This window comes from Anastrepha ludens, chromosome 2 (assembly GCF_028408465.1).
Source record: "Anastrepha ludens isolate Willacy chromosome 2, idAnaLude1.1, whole genome shotgun sequence".
NCBI classification, from domain to species: Eukaryota; Metazoa; Arthropoda; class Insecta; order Diptera; family Tephritidae; genus Anastrepha; species Anastrepha ludens.
Genome location: NC_071498.1, coordinates 144,609,439 through 144,629,599, shown reverse-complemented (window position 1 = coordinate 144,629,599; position 20,161 = coordinate 144,609,439). Strand labels below are relative to the sequence as shown.

General features: G+C 35.1%; 1 protein-coding gene across 1 annotated transcript in view; it reads left to right on the top strand.

The window, feature by feature from the left end:
- The window catches only part of LOC128855489 (uncharacterized), a 52,537-nt gene extending 36,397 nt beyond the window's left edge, over positions 1 to 16,140 (top strand). Inside the window, exons 5-8 of the mRNA XM_054090437.1 lie at positions 1,850 to 2,101; positions 5,284 to 6,215; positions 13,282 to 13,593; positions 15,786 to 16,140. Of these exons, the coding sequence (XP_053946412.1) occupies positions 1,850 to 2,101; positions 5,284 to 6,215; positions 13,282 to 13,593; positions 15,786 to 16,039 (1,750 nt within the window). The 3' untranslated portion in view covers positions 16,040 to 16,140. The remainder of the gene's footprint in view (positions 1 to 1,849; positions 2,102 to 5,283; positions 6,216 to 13,281; positions 13,594 to 15,785) is intronic.
- The last annotated feature ends 4,021 nt before the right edge of the window (positions 16,141 to 20,161 follow it).

Here is a 20,161-nt window from a genome sequence, read left to right as displayed (position 1 = left end):
GTAAAAATACCAGAAAAATTTAATCAAAATTAAAAAAATTTGGCAAAAATTAAAAAAAATTTGGCAAAAATTAAAAAAAAATAATGCGAATAATCCCTAGAGCTCTACAAGGAAGTTGGTGCAAGAGTAGCTATCTTCTCAGACAGTCAAGCAGCTATTAAGGCCTTAGACTCCAACTACATTTCATCCAAACTGGTCCTACAGTGTAGAGAGGAGCTGAAACTGCTCAGCCATTGGCTTGAAATTACTCTGATATGGGTTCCCGGTCATAGGAACATACGGGGCAATGAGATAGCGGATGAGCTAGCAAGAAAAGGTTCGACACTAGACATAGCAGAGGCGGTGGCAGTCTCCACCCCACTGAACACATTAAAAGCATGTATTGCTTCACACTATCCTGCTTTAGCTGAAAGAAGATGGAAGCAAATACCTACATGTATTACAACAAAAAACACATGGGCGTCATATAAAATCCAAAGGACGAATGACCTGCTAGGATGTTCTCGGCCAAACATTTCACGCATCACTGCAAACCTTACAGGTCATTGGAAAGTAGGAGATCACGCAGCTAGACTCAATCTACCTTTCAACCCTATCTGTAGAAGCTGTCAAGCGGAAGGGGCGAAGGAAAGTCTGTTCCACTATTTATGTGAATGTCCGGCACTAGCCAGGGCACGACTCCGATCCTTCGGTAAGCCTTTCCTATAGCAAATTAAGGAGATCTCAGACAACGAGATAAAGGATTTGCTGCTATACTTGGACCTCACTAAATGGATCTGACTTTGAAACAAACAAAAAAAAAACAAATAAATCATCACACGAGATAGTGGTAGTAAAACGGTGCTGGTCACTAATCAGTATCATTTCAGTGTTCAACCACCTCAACAACAGCAACAATGCTTTTTTTATTGTTTTAGTTTGAAGCTGCCAGAAATCACGTTGATTTTTTTAAACTTTTTTCTTTCGTGGTGTCTGCGCATTTTTCTCCGTATGAGAATTGCTCGACATTTTTTATATGGAAGTCGTTAGTGTAAAATATTATCAAAAGTCAACGCAAGCTTGGTGCTACTTGAAACTTTCTGTTTGTTATATAAAACTTAATGGGCTATAAAACTACATACCTTTTGTTTTTTTTTTTTTTAATTGTGCTTGAAAACGTTTCAACAAAAACCTGGCCCGAAATCTGCCCCCTTTGTATGCTGTTCAGTATTATTCTCACAAAGCGTAAAGAATTAAAATAAAACCAAAAAAAAATCAATTAATTATCTACACTTTTTCACTTAACGACAAAATAATCGCCACTAATACCTAATATTTATTTACTCAACATATTTATTTCAACTTATCTGCACCTCCACTAGCAGCCTCAATAACAAGCAAATTGCCAGCCAAACAAAGGATGGCTTATTTTTTAATTTTGCTGTCTGACATCAAGATAACAAAGGGAGTTTATAGTTTGCCACAAGCGCTCAACTATGCCACACACTCACTCACCTCCAATCGTTTTAAGCGTTTCGCCACTCTTCCGTCTACTCAACGATCGTGTTAATGCCTTTAATAGCAAATAATAATAGTAATAATAATAGCACTCACTGAAAGAAAAGAGGGAAGGTAGAGTGAAGAACAACATTTAGAAAAGAATATCGCACCATGACTTTGCTTTAAGTGGAGTATGTGGCGCTTTTCTCAACCGCGACTAAACCGTATCGTTTTTTTTTTTTTTTCTTACTATCTTTTTAGTACTTTTTTTATTATTGTAACTTACATATTTTTATTATTTTCCTTTTATTAACTATACTCTTCAAATTTCTTTATCTTGATTTTTGTGTTTATTTTTCTTTCGCTACAGATCGGCCAGTTATTATCGTCACACAAAAAGCTGCGAACTCTCCGAAATGGATCGCATTACTCTATCAGGCCGCAGTGCATTTCAATCGCTCGATGCTGTCGATTATCTGGAGAATAACTGTGCCGATGAACCGAATAAATTGTGCGAGTTTAAGCGCCTGCCTGGACGCATATTGAAGACGGTGGATTCCGTTTTTCAGGATATTGGCACCATCGATGAGTGCCGCGATTTATGTTTGAATGCGCCGTACAGGTGAGTAAGTCAGTGGCTGACATGACAATAACAGTAACAGGGCAAACAAACAAAAAAAAAAAACTACCAAAAACTGATTAGAACCACAAACCATACAGTCTGTCGCAAAACAGCATAAACAAAAATATTTATTTAGGAAATTCTCACATGTGGTGGATGCGAAAATTCTATTGTTACTAAATATTTGAAAGTAATTCATTTTGGGGTTAGACCAAGGCAAAAAAAGTGCACTTTGCGCATTTTTCTAATGAAATATTTCAAAATTCTCAACAGGCCACTTATTGTTTATGTTTTCAAAAATCGATTTTTTTTCTTATCTTATTGTTCTACATTTCAGGAATATATTCCCAAAATTTTAAGCCGATCTAAGCAAAACTTTTAGAGTTATTGTCCAATTAGTCTCGCATCATAGCTCTGACAGGTGCGAGAGTTCGGGAAGGCCACGCCTCTCAAACTTTTAAACGCGTTTTTCTCAAAACTACTTTTTGAAAGTCGGTGATCACTGCCATTTAAAAACTACTTGACCGATTCATTCCAAACTTGGCTCACATTTTCTTCATATAAAATGCCTCCCCGCAACGTTTAGTTTATATTTTTTTTTTTGACATGAAGGGAAACCCGCCCACAAAATGGCGGAAATTTTCGTTGAAAATAGAAGTTTTCACTTAAGACAGCCGCCAAAATTTTTAAACGAAGAAAAAACTAAGCGGACAACGTTGGGGGGAAGATTTAATGATACTTTGACTAAATTTAAATAGGTTTTGGTTTCAGATAATTTCCGACCGAGATACAGTGATCACTGCATGAAAAAATTACAGAATATAGTTAAAAGTATGCTTAATAATGTACAAAAGGTTTTAATAAATTTGCTCAATCCATATTTCAGAAAAACATTCCCAAAAATAGTGTTTTTTTTTCGCTGAAACCCCTCTGATGCTAAAGACTGTAAAACTAACTTTTTTCTAAGGAGTATAATATAAAATGGAGGTGACTGCGCAGCTTTTCTTCGACAAAACCTTTTTTAAAGAGTGGCTGGAGCCGAACTGGATCCGCAATTTTTAGTTAATGGTGAAAAAATGGTTTGTTTTGTTTTTACATGAATAGCTGTAAAAGTACGTAGCATTTTTCTGATACATAATTTTTTTTTTTTAATTAAAAAAACTTTTTCCAACAAATTAAAAAAAAACTTATCAAATTTTTTTATAATTTTTCTTTTTTCCCAAATTTTTATTTTCTTTTGTGATTTGTTAAAAAAAAGATACCAAAAATTTTGTGGTTTTTTTATAAAATACATTTTTTTTATATGTAATATTTTTCCGATACATAATTTTTTTTTTTTAATTAAAAAACTTTTTCCAACAAATTTAAAAAAAACTTATCACAATTTTTTTATAATTTGTTAAAAAACAAAGATACCAAAAATTCTGTGGTTTTTTTATAAAATACCATTTTTTTATAAAAAATGTAGGGTAGTTCATAATAAAATAACCATAAAAATATGTTTGTTCACTTTTCAACTTCCTTTTTCTTGCGAAAGGATGGTTAAACTTTTTTCCCATGAAATACGATACCACCTTGATCAAAAAGGTCCCGATATATGTTCAGAAGATTTAAAATACTTGTACAATTTTATTCCTCAAAAGTGATATTGTCGCTTTTAAAGTATTGCTCATCAACTGCAACGCACCTATGCCAGTATTTAATCCAGCTCTCGAAACATTTCTGGAACTCTATTTTCAGTATAGCCATCAGAACTCTACATTGTTTTGGTGTTTTTCAATTAACACTCCTTTTTAAAAAGTTTTCCGATAAAAGTTGAAAGTGTTTGATGTGATATTTCCACACTCCCGTTTAACGTCTCGCCCAGAGTCAAATTAGAATTCTTCTTTGACACAGTTATGTCCATTTTTATTCTTTATCGGATACTCTGCCCGGCTCTTCGCATTAGTGACATTATTTTCTTTAAAATCTGTGGCAGCTCTTAGGGTATCGTAATTATTTCGAATACAATATTTCCCTTTGCGTGAGAGCCCAAATTTACAGCGCGGTAATAAACCTGATCCTCAAAACCGTGTCCGAAGCTCGTCAGCTTATCAACCAGATCAAGCGTATGAAATGGGAAGAGCATCTACAGATTTTTTTATTTTGCCGCAGAAACTGCTAATCTTAAAGTTCTTATTGCATCTGAAGTTCAACCAGGTGGAGCTTCGCTTTTGTAAAACGAGTTTTGTCCTTAAGATTGAGCTTCATCAAACGTGCTCCCATGAAAATCCTCCTGCCGAAGCAAATGCACGTCATCATTCTCCAATCATATTTCACCGAAAACCGAGTCGCTTACCCCAACTATTCTGAGGTACTTGCGCCAAAAATATTCCTCAAATCGCGTTTGCTCAATATCAGTAGAAGTTTAGTCTTTTCGTTGTGTGGGCCATCAAGGGGATTCGAGACTTTGCCAATCGCCATAGTACAACTTTATACGTGGCTGAGTTGAATCCGACAGCCGGTCGTGGACCAATGAATTTCTAAACAGAACCACTAAGTAGGTGAGTCAGCGTTTTCAGTACCCCTAACATCTAAATATATCCCCTCGTATTTAAATAAGAGAACTGGCTCAGTTTGTAAAGGCCTCGCATTCTGCAATGGTCATTCTATCGACTCTCTCTCCCAGAAAACTAGATATCTCTTGAACAGCTCATCAAATCGCGGTATGCTCACCTTAGAATATCAATCTTGAAACAAAGAGGTGTGAGTAAAGTCTACTGGGGAAAACTCTATTCAATCCGTCAAAGCACAATAGCAGGGTGGCTATCACACTCAGATATTGTGCTTCAATGAACCTGAATAAAATCTCGAACCTTGGGGAATGGCATAAGTTCTTAGTGCCCCTATTTTTAGGACGACGTCGAGCTTGGTCAAGCATCTAACAAAAGTTGTTGGCGCGGTACGTACTTTTATGGGCGTATTATATTACTATGTTCACACCTGGGGGATTATCGTAAGAAGTCTCGGCTTGCGAGTTTGATAAAAGATGCAGCTGAAGTAATGTTAATAACCAAATTTTTTTAAGTTGTGTAACAAAACGAATACTCGTAAATCATTATAATATTTGAATGTCACTACGACGCCCTTTTCTTTGTATCACTCTTCTAATCCTCACGCCCCTTTTTGTGTGTTCCTCACAGATGCCACTCCTACGACTATGGTGACACTGGCGATATGGTGTGCCGCCTATCACATCACAGTCGCATTACGCTCACTGACATACAAGACCCCTACCTGGATGTGCCCGAAGCGACAACCTACGAACTCTCATCTTGTTACAATGTGACCATCGAATGCGGTGCAGCCGATATGATTGCGCGCATACGCACTTCAAAACTCTTCGATGGCAAAGTCTACGCTAAAGGCTCGCCCAAATCCTGCGCAGTCGATGTGAAGAATGCACTGGACTTTGAAATACGCATGGGCTATCAAAATCTCGAATGTAATGTACACCAAAGCAGCTCTGGGCGTTACATGAACGATGTGGTGATACAACATCATGACAAAATTGTTACTTCCTCCGATTTGGGCCTAGCTGTTACCTGTCAATACGATTTAACGAACAAATCGATTACGAACGAAGTGTTGCTAGATGTGAAGGATGATTACGAACCAGCGCTAAGTGAGGAAGTAATTGTCGATTCACCGAATGTGCTTATGAAGATCACCTCACGTGATGGTACCGATGTGATGCGTACGGCTGAGGTTGGTGATCCGTTGGCGTTGAAGTTCGAGATACTTGACGCTCAAAGTCCATATGAAATATTTGTGCGTGAACTTGTTGCCATGGATGGTAATGATAATGCGGAGATTACCCTCATCGATTCGAATGGTTGCCCAACAGATCATTTTATAATGGGACCGATCTACAAGAGCTCGACGTCGGGAAAAATTTTACTCTCACACTTTGATGCATTTAAATTTCCCACATCTGAGTTAGTACAATTCCGTGCTCTTGTCACACCCTGTATGCCAACATGCGAACCGGTGCAGTGCGATCAGAGCGAAAATGGGGGCGAATACAAGTCGATGGTTTCGTATGGGCGTAGAAGGCGTTCACTGAATGTGACAGGTGAGTAGGCTGGGTGTGTGAGTGGCGAGTGCTTTTTTTGTAAGAAAAGTTGTAAGTTGCAATAATAAGTTTTTGAATTTGAATGCGTCATGTGCTGGATAACTCAGCTTTTGTAAACCTTTGAAGTATGTAAGTGAGAGTTTAAATAATTTTGCAATCAGAAATTTCGAAAGATTTAAATATATTACAATATTATTTTATTGTTTGGGAGAATAATGCATTATTTTAACTGTCGATCTAAAAGGCATTTTAAATTATTAAATAAAAAAATGGTTAATAAAAAAAAATTATATGAAACTATTTTTTAATGAAATATCAAAAATTTTCATAAACTTAATTTTGTTCATTATTATTTTTTTATTAATTTAATTATAGATCTAAATGACTTTTTTAATGATTAAATACAATTTTTTTTAAATAAGATAAAGTTAATAAAACAGAAATAAAAAATCATACATTTCGATTGAGTTAATTTTGCTTATTCAAATTTGTTTTTCGGTATTTTGGTCGATGATTATTACAATATATAAAATAAAATTTTTATATTTTAAAATTTTAATATTTAAACTCTTAAAATTTAAATTTGAATTTTTAAATTTTCTTTAATTCTTAATATTTCAATTTTAATTACAGTAATTTCTGATATATTTTAAAGAGTTTTATTATATATCTCCTGAAAGGGTATGGAGAAAGATTTACTGGTTGTGAAAGGTGCATAAAATAATTTAAACAAAGATAAGTTAAATTAATATCTGCGGTGAAAAGATTGAATTATTTTTAAAGATAGTTATAATTTATTTTCTCTCAAAATTTCCTTTCCAAAAGAGAAATTCGCGAATTCAAAAACATATAAAAAATAGTATTTTTAGGTCGTGAATTTTTTTCTTAGTTTAGTTTTTTATTTATTTATTTTTTTTTTTTTTGTTCAGAAAAAATTATTGGTTTTTATTTTTTTACTAAAACATAGTACTAAGTTCGCGTTTCACGTGAAGTGGCTGCCAAAATCCATATAAATTGCATTGCTATGAAATATGTATGAAGTTTCATATGTAGCTCACGGCAAAGTAGTACTCAGTTCACGCCATGAAAACAGCGCACAATATCGCAGCAACATGATACCAGCAAAATTTCCCCCTCACCGCGAAAAACTTACAGTTCGTTGGCGTGAATCGAGTGAAGTGCCTGAGTTCGAATACTACGAAGATTTGGCATTTTCACGTGAAACATCTTCGAATCTTCTTTATATTTGTTTGAATCTTTATATTTGCTTGGCATAAAGTAGTTTTACTTTTTAATTTATTTTACAAGTTCGCCTGTTCAGCTGACGTATTTTTCCCCCTCTATGACGCAGCTGACTATTTTTTTTTATTCTACTAAATAGCGGCCGCCGTAGCCGAATGGGTTGGTGCGTGAGTACCATTCGGAATTCACAGAGAGGTCGTTAGTTCGAATCTCGGTGAAAGCAAAATGAAGAAAAATATTTTTCTAATAGCGTTCGCCCCTCGGCAGGCAATGGCAAACCTCTGAGAGTATTTCTGCCATGAAGAAGCTCCTCATAAAAATATCTGCCGTTCGGAGTCGGCTTGAAACTGTAGGTCCCTCCATTTGTGGAACAACATCAAGACGCACACCACAAATAGGAGGAGGAGCTCGGCCAAACACCTAACAGAAGAGTATGCGCCAATTATTTAGTTTTTTTTTTTTTTAATGTCAACAATACACAAAAGCCGGTATTAAATGAGTTGTTTAAAAAATTTTTTTCGACACGTTTCGCAGCATCCCACGCACGTACCCACCGCTACTGGACCAGCGGACGGTTGGTTTCGTCATCCACTGGATGGCGTCTACCTTCAGTATTAAAATCAGTCGGCATGAAATGATGAGGTCAAAATGACCCCTGGCTCCCGGACACATATGTATATGTGTGTTAATTTGTTTAAAAAAACTTTTCTTACCAAAATTTGGCAATTGCTTCTGACGCCATACTCATAAATTTGACTTTTCTTCTCATTTGACAATCAATGTTGCTGCCGAAAAGTTTTGAATTTGGCAATGTTGTGAAGCCTTATGCTGACAATTTCTTCATGACTGCTAATAAAAAATTAAAATGAAATTCAAAGCGAAAAATTGATTCAAAACATTAAATTTTTTGAAAAAAGTATTCCATGCGAAATTATTGGTTTCAGTTCATAATAGCGACTTCCTCTTTTCTGTTTATTTGTTTGCTCATTTCAAGATGGCTTGGGTTTTTGGTGGATAGTTTATGTAAAAAAATAGGAAGTCGTTGAGACAAACCAGAAATAACTCATAAGAAAGAATTTTATTTTTCATTGTTCATGCAATTCTTATAAGGTTCGTTTTGGGGAAAATTATTTCAAAATAATTAATGTTTTAGTTTCTGAGTACTACTTCTCTATTGTTGGAAAAATGAAAAATATCTCATAAGAAATTCACTAGTTAGATTAGTTTTTTCTAGATCTTTTTTTTTGCTTTTTTTAATATTACTAGATTATAATTATTTTCATTTGTGAGAACCAAGGAAAAAAGGTTAAAAACTATAAAAACTATATCGTGTTCTAATTTTTTTAATATTTTTTATTTATGATTTAATATATAAAACAGTTTAAAAAAGTAAAAAAATGTCTCATGAGAGAAATATTTGTGTGAACATCATCTCTCTCCTTTTGCTTAGATCAATACACGTCCCTGCTGATGTAATAATGCTCATAAATACCAAGAGAAGGCTAAGAAAAATCTGGCAGGAAAATAGATATCCAAACAATAAAAGGGCTCTAAATAAAGCAACAAAAGAACTAAAATCGAAGCTAGCTGACTTAAAAAAACAGTCTTTTAATTCATTTTTGAAACAATTGGAACACACAAAATATGATGAGCACAAACTTTGGAGAACTATTAGGTACCTAAAACGACTGATGAAACGTAATGTTGCCATTAAAAATCTTGATGGATTATGGTGTAGGAGTGATGAAACAAAAGCAGAGGCTTTTGCCAAACACCTCTATCTGACTTTTCAGCCTAATACTTCGAATAGGAATAATAATAATACAGATACTCTAAACTTCATCGAATCTCCGTGCCAATTGGATCTCCCGATCACACAAATATCAGATGACGAAGTTACTGAAGAAGTTTCCCGACTGAATAACTGTAAAAGTCCTGGATATGACTGTATTGATAGTAGAGTTGTGAAGGCTTTACCACAAAATGCTATAAAGTTACTCACACAAATATATAATGGTATCTTGAATGTAAATCATTACCCCACACAGTGGAAGCGTGCTGTCGTAGTAATGGTCCCAAAACCAAACAAACCTGAAAATAACGTCAAGTCCTACCGCCCCATTAGTTTGCTCGTAACATTCTCGAAGATATTCGAAAGAATATTTTTGAAAAGAATGTTACCCGTAATTGAGGATCAAAATATCATTCCTGAACATCAGTTTGGGTTTAGAGTTGGGCATGGCACACCAAAACAATGCCACAGAATTGTGAATATTATTATAGATGCGATCGAAAGAAAAGAATACTGTTCTGCAACCTTTCTTGACGTACAACAAGCATTCGACAGAGTTTGGCATATGGGACTACTCTTTAAAATTAAAAAACTTTTACCAGCACATTTTTACTTAGTGCTTAAATCATATCTAAGCGACAGGCCCTTTTATGTAAAGCACCAAGATGCGTCATCTGAAATATATAGTATCAACGCAGGTGTGCCTCAGGGTAGTGTTTTAGGCCCAGTCTTGTATACGATATTTACTTACGACATGCCGACAACAGAAAAGGTAGAAGTGGCGACTTTTGCTGATGAAACAGCCTTCATCGCATCTAGTGAGTCCCCTGCAGAGGCCTCCTCGCTGCTACAAAATCACTTACACACTTTGGAAACTTGGCTCAATAAATGGAAACTTAATATTAATCATGAAAAGTCTATTCATGTTACATTTACACTAAGAAGAGAACAATGTCCTCCAGTGTATTTAAATGGTCATCAAATTCCTACTAGCGACACAATCAAGTACTTGGGAATGCATCTTGATCGACGCCTCACATGGAAAAATCATATTAAAGCTAAGCATCAACAGCTTAAAAATAAAACCAAAGGAATGTACTGGCTACTTGGTGGCAAATCTCAAGTTAGTCTAGAAAACAAGGTTAGATTGTATCAAGCTATATTGAAGCCTAGATGGACCTACGGTATACAGCTTTGGGGAACTGCTAGTAAGTCCAATGTGGAGATTTTGCAACGCTACCAGTCAAAGACCTTGCGAACACTTGTTAATGCACCTTGGTTTATCACAAACGAAGCCATACACATGGATCTAGGTATTCCATTTGTTAAGAGAGAAATCTCAGCATATTCTAAGAAATACATTGAAAGAATTGAAAGATTGTCAAATCATGTAAACACAAATGCTATTTGCTTGTTGGACACAACCAATGAAATTTGACGATTAAAGCGCAATCATGTCTTAGACTTGCCATTCCTTTAAATTTGTCAATTTAATAATAATAACAAAAAAACACAAAAAAAAAAAAAGAGCTAAATATGAAATTGTTAAAATGCTCCATTAAATTTTAAAATTCTAATATAAGTTATACATGAAGTAAGTTATACAATTTTCGAGTAAAAATTAAATCTAATAACATAAAATATGCATAATAATTGTAAAAAGAAAAAAAATTCTATAGTTTCCTATGTAGTTTTGCACCAGTGTAAATACTATGCTGTCACTAGGTAATAAGATCTCTTTTGCTGAATATCTGTATTCTAAGATAGATTGCAAATAAAGTACAGTGCACTCGCGATAACTCGAACTAATTAAAACAGGCGCTGTTCGATTTATCGAATTTGTTCGACTTATCAATTGAGTGTGCTATGTTAAAAAAACAGTCATCGATATCGATTTTTTTCAATTAAATTTATTTATTTATTTACATATGGATATGAACATGAATATGTTTAAAATAATTAATTCGTTTCAATATTTTTCATCAAATATTTGGCAGTCTTTGTGTCAGTAACACAAAAAAGTCAGTTTTTACAGAAAAGTTAGGCCGAAAAGAAAGTTGTAATGTGTGTTTGTCTTTTCTTGCCTGCAGCAATGTTGAATATGACTTTTTCACGCAGCAATTGAAGAGTGTTAACCTTTGCGGGGCTTACTTGTTCAGTTGTGGCCCACTGAATTACCTTATTGATAGAGCTAACTGCCTCCTCAGATGATATCCGCTCACATGTCTCAGTTGTGTTGTTAAACTCAGACTCAGAATCACTAGTTTCAATTATTACTTCTGTGTCGGTAAATTCGGCACCATCATTCCATTTGCTAGCATCATAAAGCGTAAATTCGACCTGTAAATTATGTTTTTCATGTTATGTTCTTTCAAGATGAGTCCACTTATTGGGTAATTCTTTTTTCTTTGGCACAGAAACCATTTGTATAAAGCGGCTTTCATTTTAGGAAACTCAGAAGCTTTTAAAGTTCTCCTCTTCCCAGGACCCAAAAACGTGTTGTTTACTGCTTTTAAAATTACCTTGTCTTTCTTTTTTATAAGACTTATGGTGGACTTGGCTACCCCATATTCCTTCGCTAGAGAAGTAACACTACGTCCACGTTTAATTTTGTTAAGGACTTCAGCCCTCTCTTTTAATGTTAAACACTTCAACCTTTTACGATCCATTACTCACATGCACTGATACACTACAAATGACAAATTTAAAGCAATTTGGTCAATGCAAGATGTTGTTCCCAGAAAACTAACGGGATATTAACGTCGAAATATTCATATGGACAATACACTAGTATACATATAATTTATATACATATACTATTACATATGTATGTATGTACAAAATGTACATGTTTGAAAAGAATGTGTGTACAAATAAATTTGTTTTTTTGTTCGAGTTATAGAGCTTTAATATTGTTCGAGTTACAAACTAGTCAATAGGGAAAAAAATGTGTTCGAGTTAGCACGTCGTTCGACTTAGCGGCTATTCGAGTTACCGCGAGTGCACTGTATTTCCATTTAAAAAAAAAAAAAAAAAGTTTCTAAGACATATTTTTCTACAAAATATTCCAAAAACACGTAACACAAAAATATCTCACGACAGATATATTTGTTGAACATTTCCCTCCTTTTATTGCTACAAAAATTTTAAAAATTACTTAATTTCTATTTTTTTTCTAATTCAGCATCTATTTATTATATTCTACTATTTCCTGTTTAAAAAAGTAATAAAAAAATATCTCATGAGAAAAATATTTGTTAAATATTTCTCTCTTTTTTTTGCTACAAAAATATTAAAAAATATTTAATTTCTATTTTTTTCTAATTTAGCATCCAATTATTATTTTTTACGATTTCCTGTTTAAAAATGTAATAAAAAAATCTCATGAGAGAAATATTTAATTTCTATTTTTTTCTAATTTAGCATCCAATTATTATTTTTTTCTACTTCCTGTTTAAAAATGTATTAAAAAAATCTCATGAGAGAAATATTTAATTTTTATTTTTTTCTAATTTAGCATCCAATTATTATTTTTTTCTACTTCCTGTTTAGAAATGTAATAAAAACAAAATTTCAAAATAATTTTAGCGTTTGGGCTTATTCGAACGTTTAGGTTTCTGGGAAGAAGTATTTTTCTACAAGAATATTAAAAATATCTAATTTCTATTTTGATTTATCATACATTTATTATTTTCTACTACTTTAAAAGGGTAATAGATAAATATCTCATGAGAGAAATATTTATTGAACATTTTTTTCTAATTTAGCATCCTTTTATTATTTTTTACGATTTCCTGTTTAAAAATGTAATAAAAACAAAATCTCATGAGAGAAATATTTGTTGAATATTTATTGAATATTTTTCTCCTTTGTTTGGACTTATTCGATCATTTACGCTTCTGAGAAAGAAATATTTTTCTACAAAAGTATTAAGCAACATTTAATTCCAAGTTTTTCCTAATTTAACATACATTTATTGCTTCCTACCATTTATTTCCTTTCTTCTCTTCTCTTTTACTCCTCTTCATGCAGCAACATTTGCAGGCACTGTACACAGTAGCAACGCACAGAACCAACAGCAGCTAAAACCGGTGCAACAGCAACAACGCTTCGCTCGACAACAACATTTACACTTGCGAAGTAGACGTGCAACAGCTGTCTCGATCACCAAAAGCCAGCCTAGCCAAGACGATATGCTGTTGGTGCAATCAATTCAGATCACTGACAAATTTGGCTTCGATAAACAACAACAACAAAAGCAGGCAAAGTTAGAAACAATTGCTCGCAACGTTAGCGAGCGCATTGATAATGAAGCAGATCAGGGCCACTGTGTTAATGCGATCGGTAAGTAAAGCACAATGCAGGCGGGCAAACAGTTGGCCAAATAGGTGCATGAATGTATTGTAAATAGTACCGGGGAGACGTGTAAGCACCAAGCGCCACTAATACTTATATATGTAGCACATTTCCCATATCAGCGAGAAAAAAAAAACATAAAACCACTTGTAAGAGAGTGACAGGGTTTTCTAAGTGATTGCAACACTCACGTGCGATCTAGCGGGCTTGACATAGGTGCGACAGCAAGAAGAAGTGCAGGGTGTCGGATAGGTTTTATATAATATTTAGAGTTTCTCGTGTTTCGTGTACAACTGCTCATCGTAGATTTTGTTCACGTTCGACGTTTGCGTAAAGAAGATTTGATTCGTTCATGGGTGCGAAGGTGCCGCGCAACAAGTTCGGTGGCAAGCAGCCCACGGTCGGGTCCCAACATTGTCAAGCAGTGGAAGAATTGAAACATATTTGTTTGAGAATCGTCGAGGGCAAGGAATTTTTGTGGACGGCGTCTCTTATCGGCGCATGCTGAACGATCGTTTTCTGCCAATAATGAGCGATTATCCTTTGCTCTGTGCACGTAAATGGTTTCAGCATACATGGTTCAGGCCTCATATAGCCAGTGAGGCTATGGCGATACTGCGAGATTTCTTCCTTAACAAAGTGGTAAGTCGCTTCGGTGACATATCAAGGCCATTGAGGTCGCCCGATCTTACCCCTATGGAGTTTTTTCTGTAGGGTACCTCAAAAGTAAAGTCTATGAAACAAATCTAGCGGTCATCTCAACTCTAAGTGAAAATATCGGCCGCGCGGTCAATGGCATGCCAACATCACTTCTTTCAGCGAGTGGCACGGAGTGCGGCGCCCAGATTACAAGAGAGTATCCGATGTAATGGTCAACATTTAGAGACAATAATTAAAAAAAAATGTCCGCACTTGTCTTCTTTCTAATAGTAATTGAAAAAAACTTTTATCGCTAGTAGCACTTTTTTAATTTAGCTTTTAATTCTTAATACTGCCACCGAATCCTGCACTTGATAGTATATTGAATGGTAAACAGATAAGGCCCCATAGGATCTCCCTGTGATCATCCTATTCAAGCCTCTTTGTTAGACAGTTTTAATGAAATCGAAATGATAAATTTAAAGAAAGATGTAAGGCATAGCTTGATTAGCATAACTTTAACAAACATTTGGGCAAAGGCGGCGATCGGAGATAATGTCATCGATCTCAGGAGATGCGCTTTCATCCCTGCTTTTCAACCTGGTATTACACGCTGTTAAAGCTGATGTTCGAGTAGATCCCGCAGACACAATTTTTTGCAAATCTACACAAATTTGTGCCTATGCGGATCGCATCGTAATTATAGCCAGAAGCAGTTAGGATTTGTAAGAAACATTTATGCGTCTAGAATATGTGGAAGGTGCAGTGCGCAACACAACACATAACTTACAAATCGGCAGCTATAGTTTTGATATAGTCAATGAATTTAAGTACCTTGGAGTTGTGTTGAGCGCATAGAAAAATACATCTACGGACGGGTTAGATACACTTATCAGGGTTGCAAACGTAATCAGGTACATCAAAGCGCAAAGGATTCGATAGTATGGTCACATTCTACGAATGAGTAACGATAGAGCTATAATAAAGATCTTCGAAACCAATCCACAAGCCGACAGAAGCAGAAGCTGGCTGAGAAGACGATGGAGAGGTGACATTGAATGCGATTTTGGAGCTATGGGCTTGTCTGATATCAAACGAAAAGCTGATGACCGAGTGACGTGAAGGCGAATTGCAACAGAAGCAATGATTCACCTCGCACTGCGATGTTATGATGATGATGATGATGATAAATTCATGCTTCGCCTACCACATTCAACCCCCCTTGTGTGATTGTGAGAGGCCATATAGATATAACCCATTCATTACTTTTCACGGTTTCAGTATTTCTTGAATTCATAAAAATGCCATGCAATAGTTTTTTCGTTTTTTTTTAACAAAAAAAGGTAGGGAAATGTGAGAATGAAGTCGAACCACGTTCTTGTGGTCGAACGTAGCCAAAGCCGAAACTGAAATTCGGTCGCACTTTGCATTAAAAATATTTAAGTATCTACTCCTTAACAAATGCTTCCATGTCATATAATTCTACGGCACTCACCATTTCTCTCTCTCTCTCTCTCTCTTCCTCTCTTCATCCATTTCAGGTCTTATACTAACTATTACGGTTTTCTTGCTCACACAACTTGCTGTTATCGCCGTCTGGAGCCATCTGCGCCAGCAACATCGGCAACCTTACACCAGTGAAAGTCTCAGCAGCACATCAACTTATGTCAATCGCAAAAGCCTTTCGACAAATAACTCAACGTTAATGCCTAAAAGCGTGCCAAAAACGAGAACAGAATCGCTGAGTAAAGTTTACGACAGAGCTTTCGATGGACGACATGGGCGTCAATTTTAAAGCAACAACAGAATTCCACTAAATATGAGGAAGTGAAATAAATGATAGACTATAAAAAACTTAAGGAGAGAGTTGTATTGAAAAAAATATTAAAGTAAAAAGTGAATAAGAAATAGGTAAAATTTTGATTAGAAAAAAGTAATTTTTTTTTCATAATAATAATAAAATAAGCTAGAAATATGCACGCTATTAATATTGCAACAAAAAAAAAGCAACAATTAAATTTAAATAAAACAGCTGAATAGAAGTGCCTAATATAGATGATTTTGAACTGCTGCCGTCATTGTCACGAAATTTGCATGTTGAATACTTAGCATAATGATTGAAGTGGAATGAAAAGTAGTACATTTTTAGTATAAAAATAAATCATGATATTATTTCGTATATTTTACGCGCCACCTTACAGCAAAAAATACAACTGTAATCATTATTTAAATACAACATTAATATGAGGAAGTTTCAGTGATGCATTTACAGCCCCAACTCCACTGAATTGCCTTCAGGCGCATTTAATGAATAAGAACCGTTAATAAAAAAAAAAAAAAAATTTAAATATATGTAGTTGTATGTGTAGTGTATATATTTTTAATTTAGTTAATAATTTATATATGTGAATGAGTTCAATAAATACGAGTATGAGTTAGACAATAAATTTGCATTTTTTCTCTTCATTAATATGGAAACTAAAGCGTTTTCCAATAAGAGATGTTATTTTGATATTCAAAGAGAAAAGCTATTTTTTTATATAAATGATCGGATGTTTATTGCATTACACAGAGGAGGGCATGCCGTTAATAGTGGAAAATAACATCAGGCAAATGACCACCACGACCACGCTTACAGGACAATATCCTTTTCATGAAATTTTCCATAACCGAATTGCAAAGTGGCTGCCGTATGTCCTCGATAGCCTCAAGATTTCCATCTTTGAGGTCTTAAATCGACCCTGGGCTGTTGGTGTAGACCTTCTCTTTAACGCGGCCCCATAGAAAAATGTCACAAGGTTTTAAATCACAAGACCTCGGTGGCCTATTGTGAACACCTCTTCGAGAGAGTTTTCCCGTAAAAGATCCATAGTTTCGTTGCTTGTGTGGCACGTAGCGCCGTCTTGTTGAAAATAAACGTTGTCCAGATCAATACCATCCAATTCCGGCCATAAAAAATCGTTAATCATCTCTCGATAATGCAATCCATTCACCTGTAATACCTGTTATTGAAAAATCCTATATTATTTTGCCAAATAACTCACAAAATGGCATATAGCGTAATTCTAGCAAAGTACAAAAGAAATATAAAGAGTCTTTCAAAAGTAAAGGATGGTTAAGTTTTAAGGGCCGGTGTTGATTTTAAATAAAATACAATTTTTTTTTTTAAGTTATTGTCATTTCTCTTTATTATGATAATACTGGTATGGCTGAATTACGTATGGAACAAAATATCGACCAAATCGCCGTATCGGCTTCGGCCGCACACCTCCATCCGATGGTCCAAAGTTTCGTTGACGCTGAGGCATAATTGAGGTTCTATGCCTTTAATGTACCGAATTATCTCATCTTTTAGCTCTTGAATTGTTGCTGGCTTATCGACGTACACTTTTTCTTTCAAATAACTCCAAAGAAAGAAGTCCAACGGTGTCCAATCACATGATCTTAGCGCCCAATAGACATCGCCGCAACGTGAGATTATTCGGCCATCAAATTTTTCGCGCAAAAGAGCCATTGCTTCGTTAGCTGTGTGAAAAGTGGCACCGTCCTTTGAAACCACATATCGTCCACATCCATATCTTCCAATTCGGGCCATAAAAAGTTCGTTATCATCTCACGATAGCGAACACTATTCACAGTAACTGCCTGACCGGCCTCATTTTGGAAAAAATACAGCCCACTGATGCCGCCGGTCCATAAACCGCACCAAACAGTCACTCTTTGTGGGTGCATTGGTTTTTCGGCAATCACTCTTGGATTATCATTCGCCCAAATGCGGCAATTTTGCTTATTGGTGAATCCACTGAGGTGAAAATGTGCCTCATCACTGAAGATGAAATGCGCGATATACATTTTGATATGAACGCCCGTTTTCATAATAAACCTGAATAACTTTAACGCGTTGCGCGATTATGTGCTTTTCCAATTTGAACATTGAGTTAGTCTGAAATTGAAAAATGTCAAGTGAAATGCAGAAAAAAAGTTGACGTTTAGGTGTGGTTCACATTCAACATCGGCCCTTACAATTTAACCAGCCTTTAGCACAGATATGCCAGTAGTGAATAATTCGTAAGCGATACCTTTTTTATATTGTCTTTGATTGTTGCCAAGTGGACAGTTTTACAATTTTACGATAGAAGAATGCGTTAAAATTAATAAAACTTATCATGAAACTGGACGATCTTTAAGAAAAACATATCGAACAATTCGCGAATTTTTGGTCAAAGTAATCATCCGAATGAGCTGACAATTCAATGGTTGGTGAATAAATTGCAAGAAACTGCTCTGTCGAGGATAGAAAGAGGCCAGTCTATCTGGGCAGGCCGAAAACTGGACGTTTTGTTGAGAATATTACTGCTGTAGCGCAAAGTGCTGCTGTACAAGCTACACCTAACAGCATCGATACCTCGACGGTCTCAACAATTGGGCATTCAAGAATCGACTGTTTGGCGGATTTTACCTGTGTTCATAGTAGGTGTTAAGGGGTCCCGGTGGTCTCTAATAAAAAAAAATCACATTTTCTTTTGATTAGGCTTTTACGAATACACTGTCAAATTTTTGGAAGAATATTCTCAGTACTTTCGATTCTACAGCCGTTTTAGCTGGTAGAGTCAGATTGTCACGCGGCGGCATTAATGGTCGCTTAGTTCGTCGTGAGGCGGCTTTGGTCTCAATTATCTCAAAACTACTTTTACTACTCATATTATTATTTCAATTATTTCGTTTTTTTTTATTAACAAACTGAAAAAAAACTATTTTTAGAGTGTGCAAAACCGCGCCATTTTGTCAATTTTTTTTTATTCTAACACGGGACATAGCTACAGTCATACTGATTAATAATTCTTTTGATTTTTGTGTTCTAGTTAAATAGAAGATCCAAAATGGACAACACTGTCTAGGTCCAATTATTCGGGAGGGTCAACACCAGCGCCATTTTTAAAATTATTAAAATTAAATTTTTTTTTTCAGTTTTGTATGTAAAGAATATAAAAAAAGCCTAAAAAATTATAATATAATTTTTCATTTTTTTTTTTTTGTAAAAAAAAATTCCTGAAAATGTCCTAAATTTTTTGGCTCCATACCACCGGGACCCCTTAAATGATGTAATTTTTCACATATAATTGTTAAGATCCATCTCTTCACAGAAGCCAAATATGAATGAGATACGACAACATTTGCACAATTTATAAATCTTCTTATAGGGTGATTAATTTTGTGCCATCTTATATTATTTGTTCATTGTAGAGTTCATTTTAAGAAAGACTTTCTTTTGGCTGAAGTAGAATTAAATAATATAATTATTAGCATTTATTCCTATTTATAAAGTTGATAAAACTAGCGCGCATAGTAGAATTTTTTTCTTCGAATATTCCTGGAATGGACATTGTGTAGGAAAAGTCCTAATTAATATTAAAAAACTCCCTGAACGTCATCTTCGTCACAAAATTTAATTGTTATTGCTAATCTGATCAGAATATAGCTAAAAACTGTAGAAAGAAAAACGCTCGCAAATAAAACCAACATTTTTTGAGTTCTTCCCCTGAAACCTCGGCCAATTACATACAGTAGGCGTAAATTTTAAAATACCGAGTACTTCTTTGATGAGTTATGTTCCTTTCCGCAAAACAAAAAACGAAAATGGACTGGTAAAATGTAATGCAGATGGCATCAGACTCCTCTCTACAATGTAATACTGCGGTGGCGATTGATCCCAGCACACGTAAAATTCTATTCACGAAAGGATAACTTTGTTCTTGCTTGCACAGGTAGCAGGTTAGGCTATAATATTGCTGTGCTGAGGGACGCCCTTGTGTAGGCGGGTAAGGAACCATAATTTGTGGTACTATACACTTGGAAGAGTTGGAAAGAAGGGATGAAAGAAATAGAATATGCGTACACCTATGTATATCACGATGTA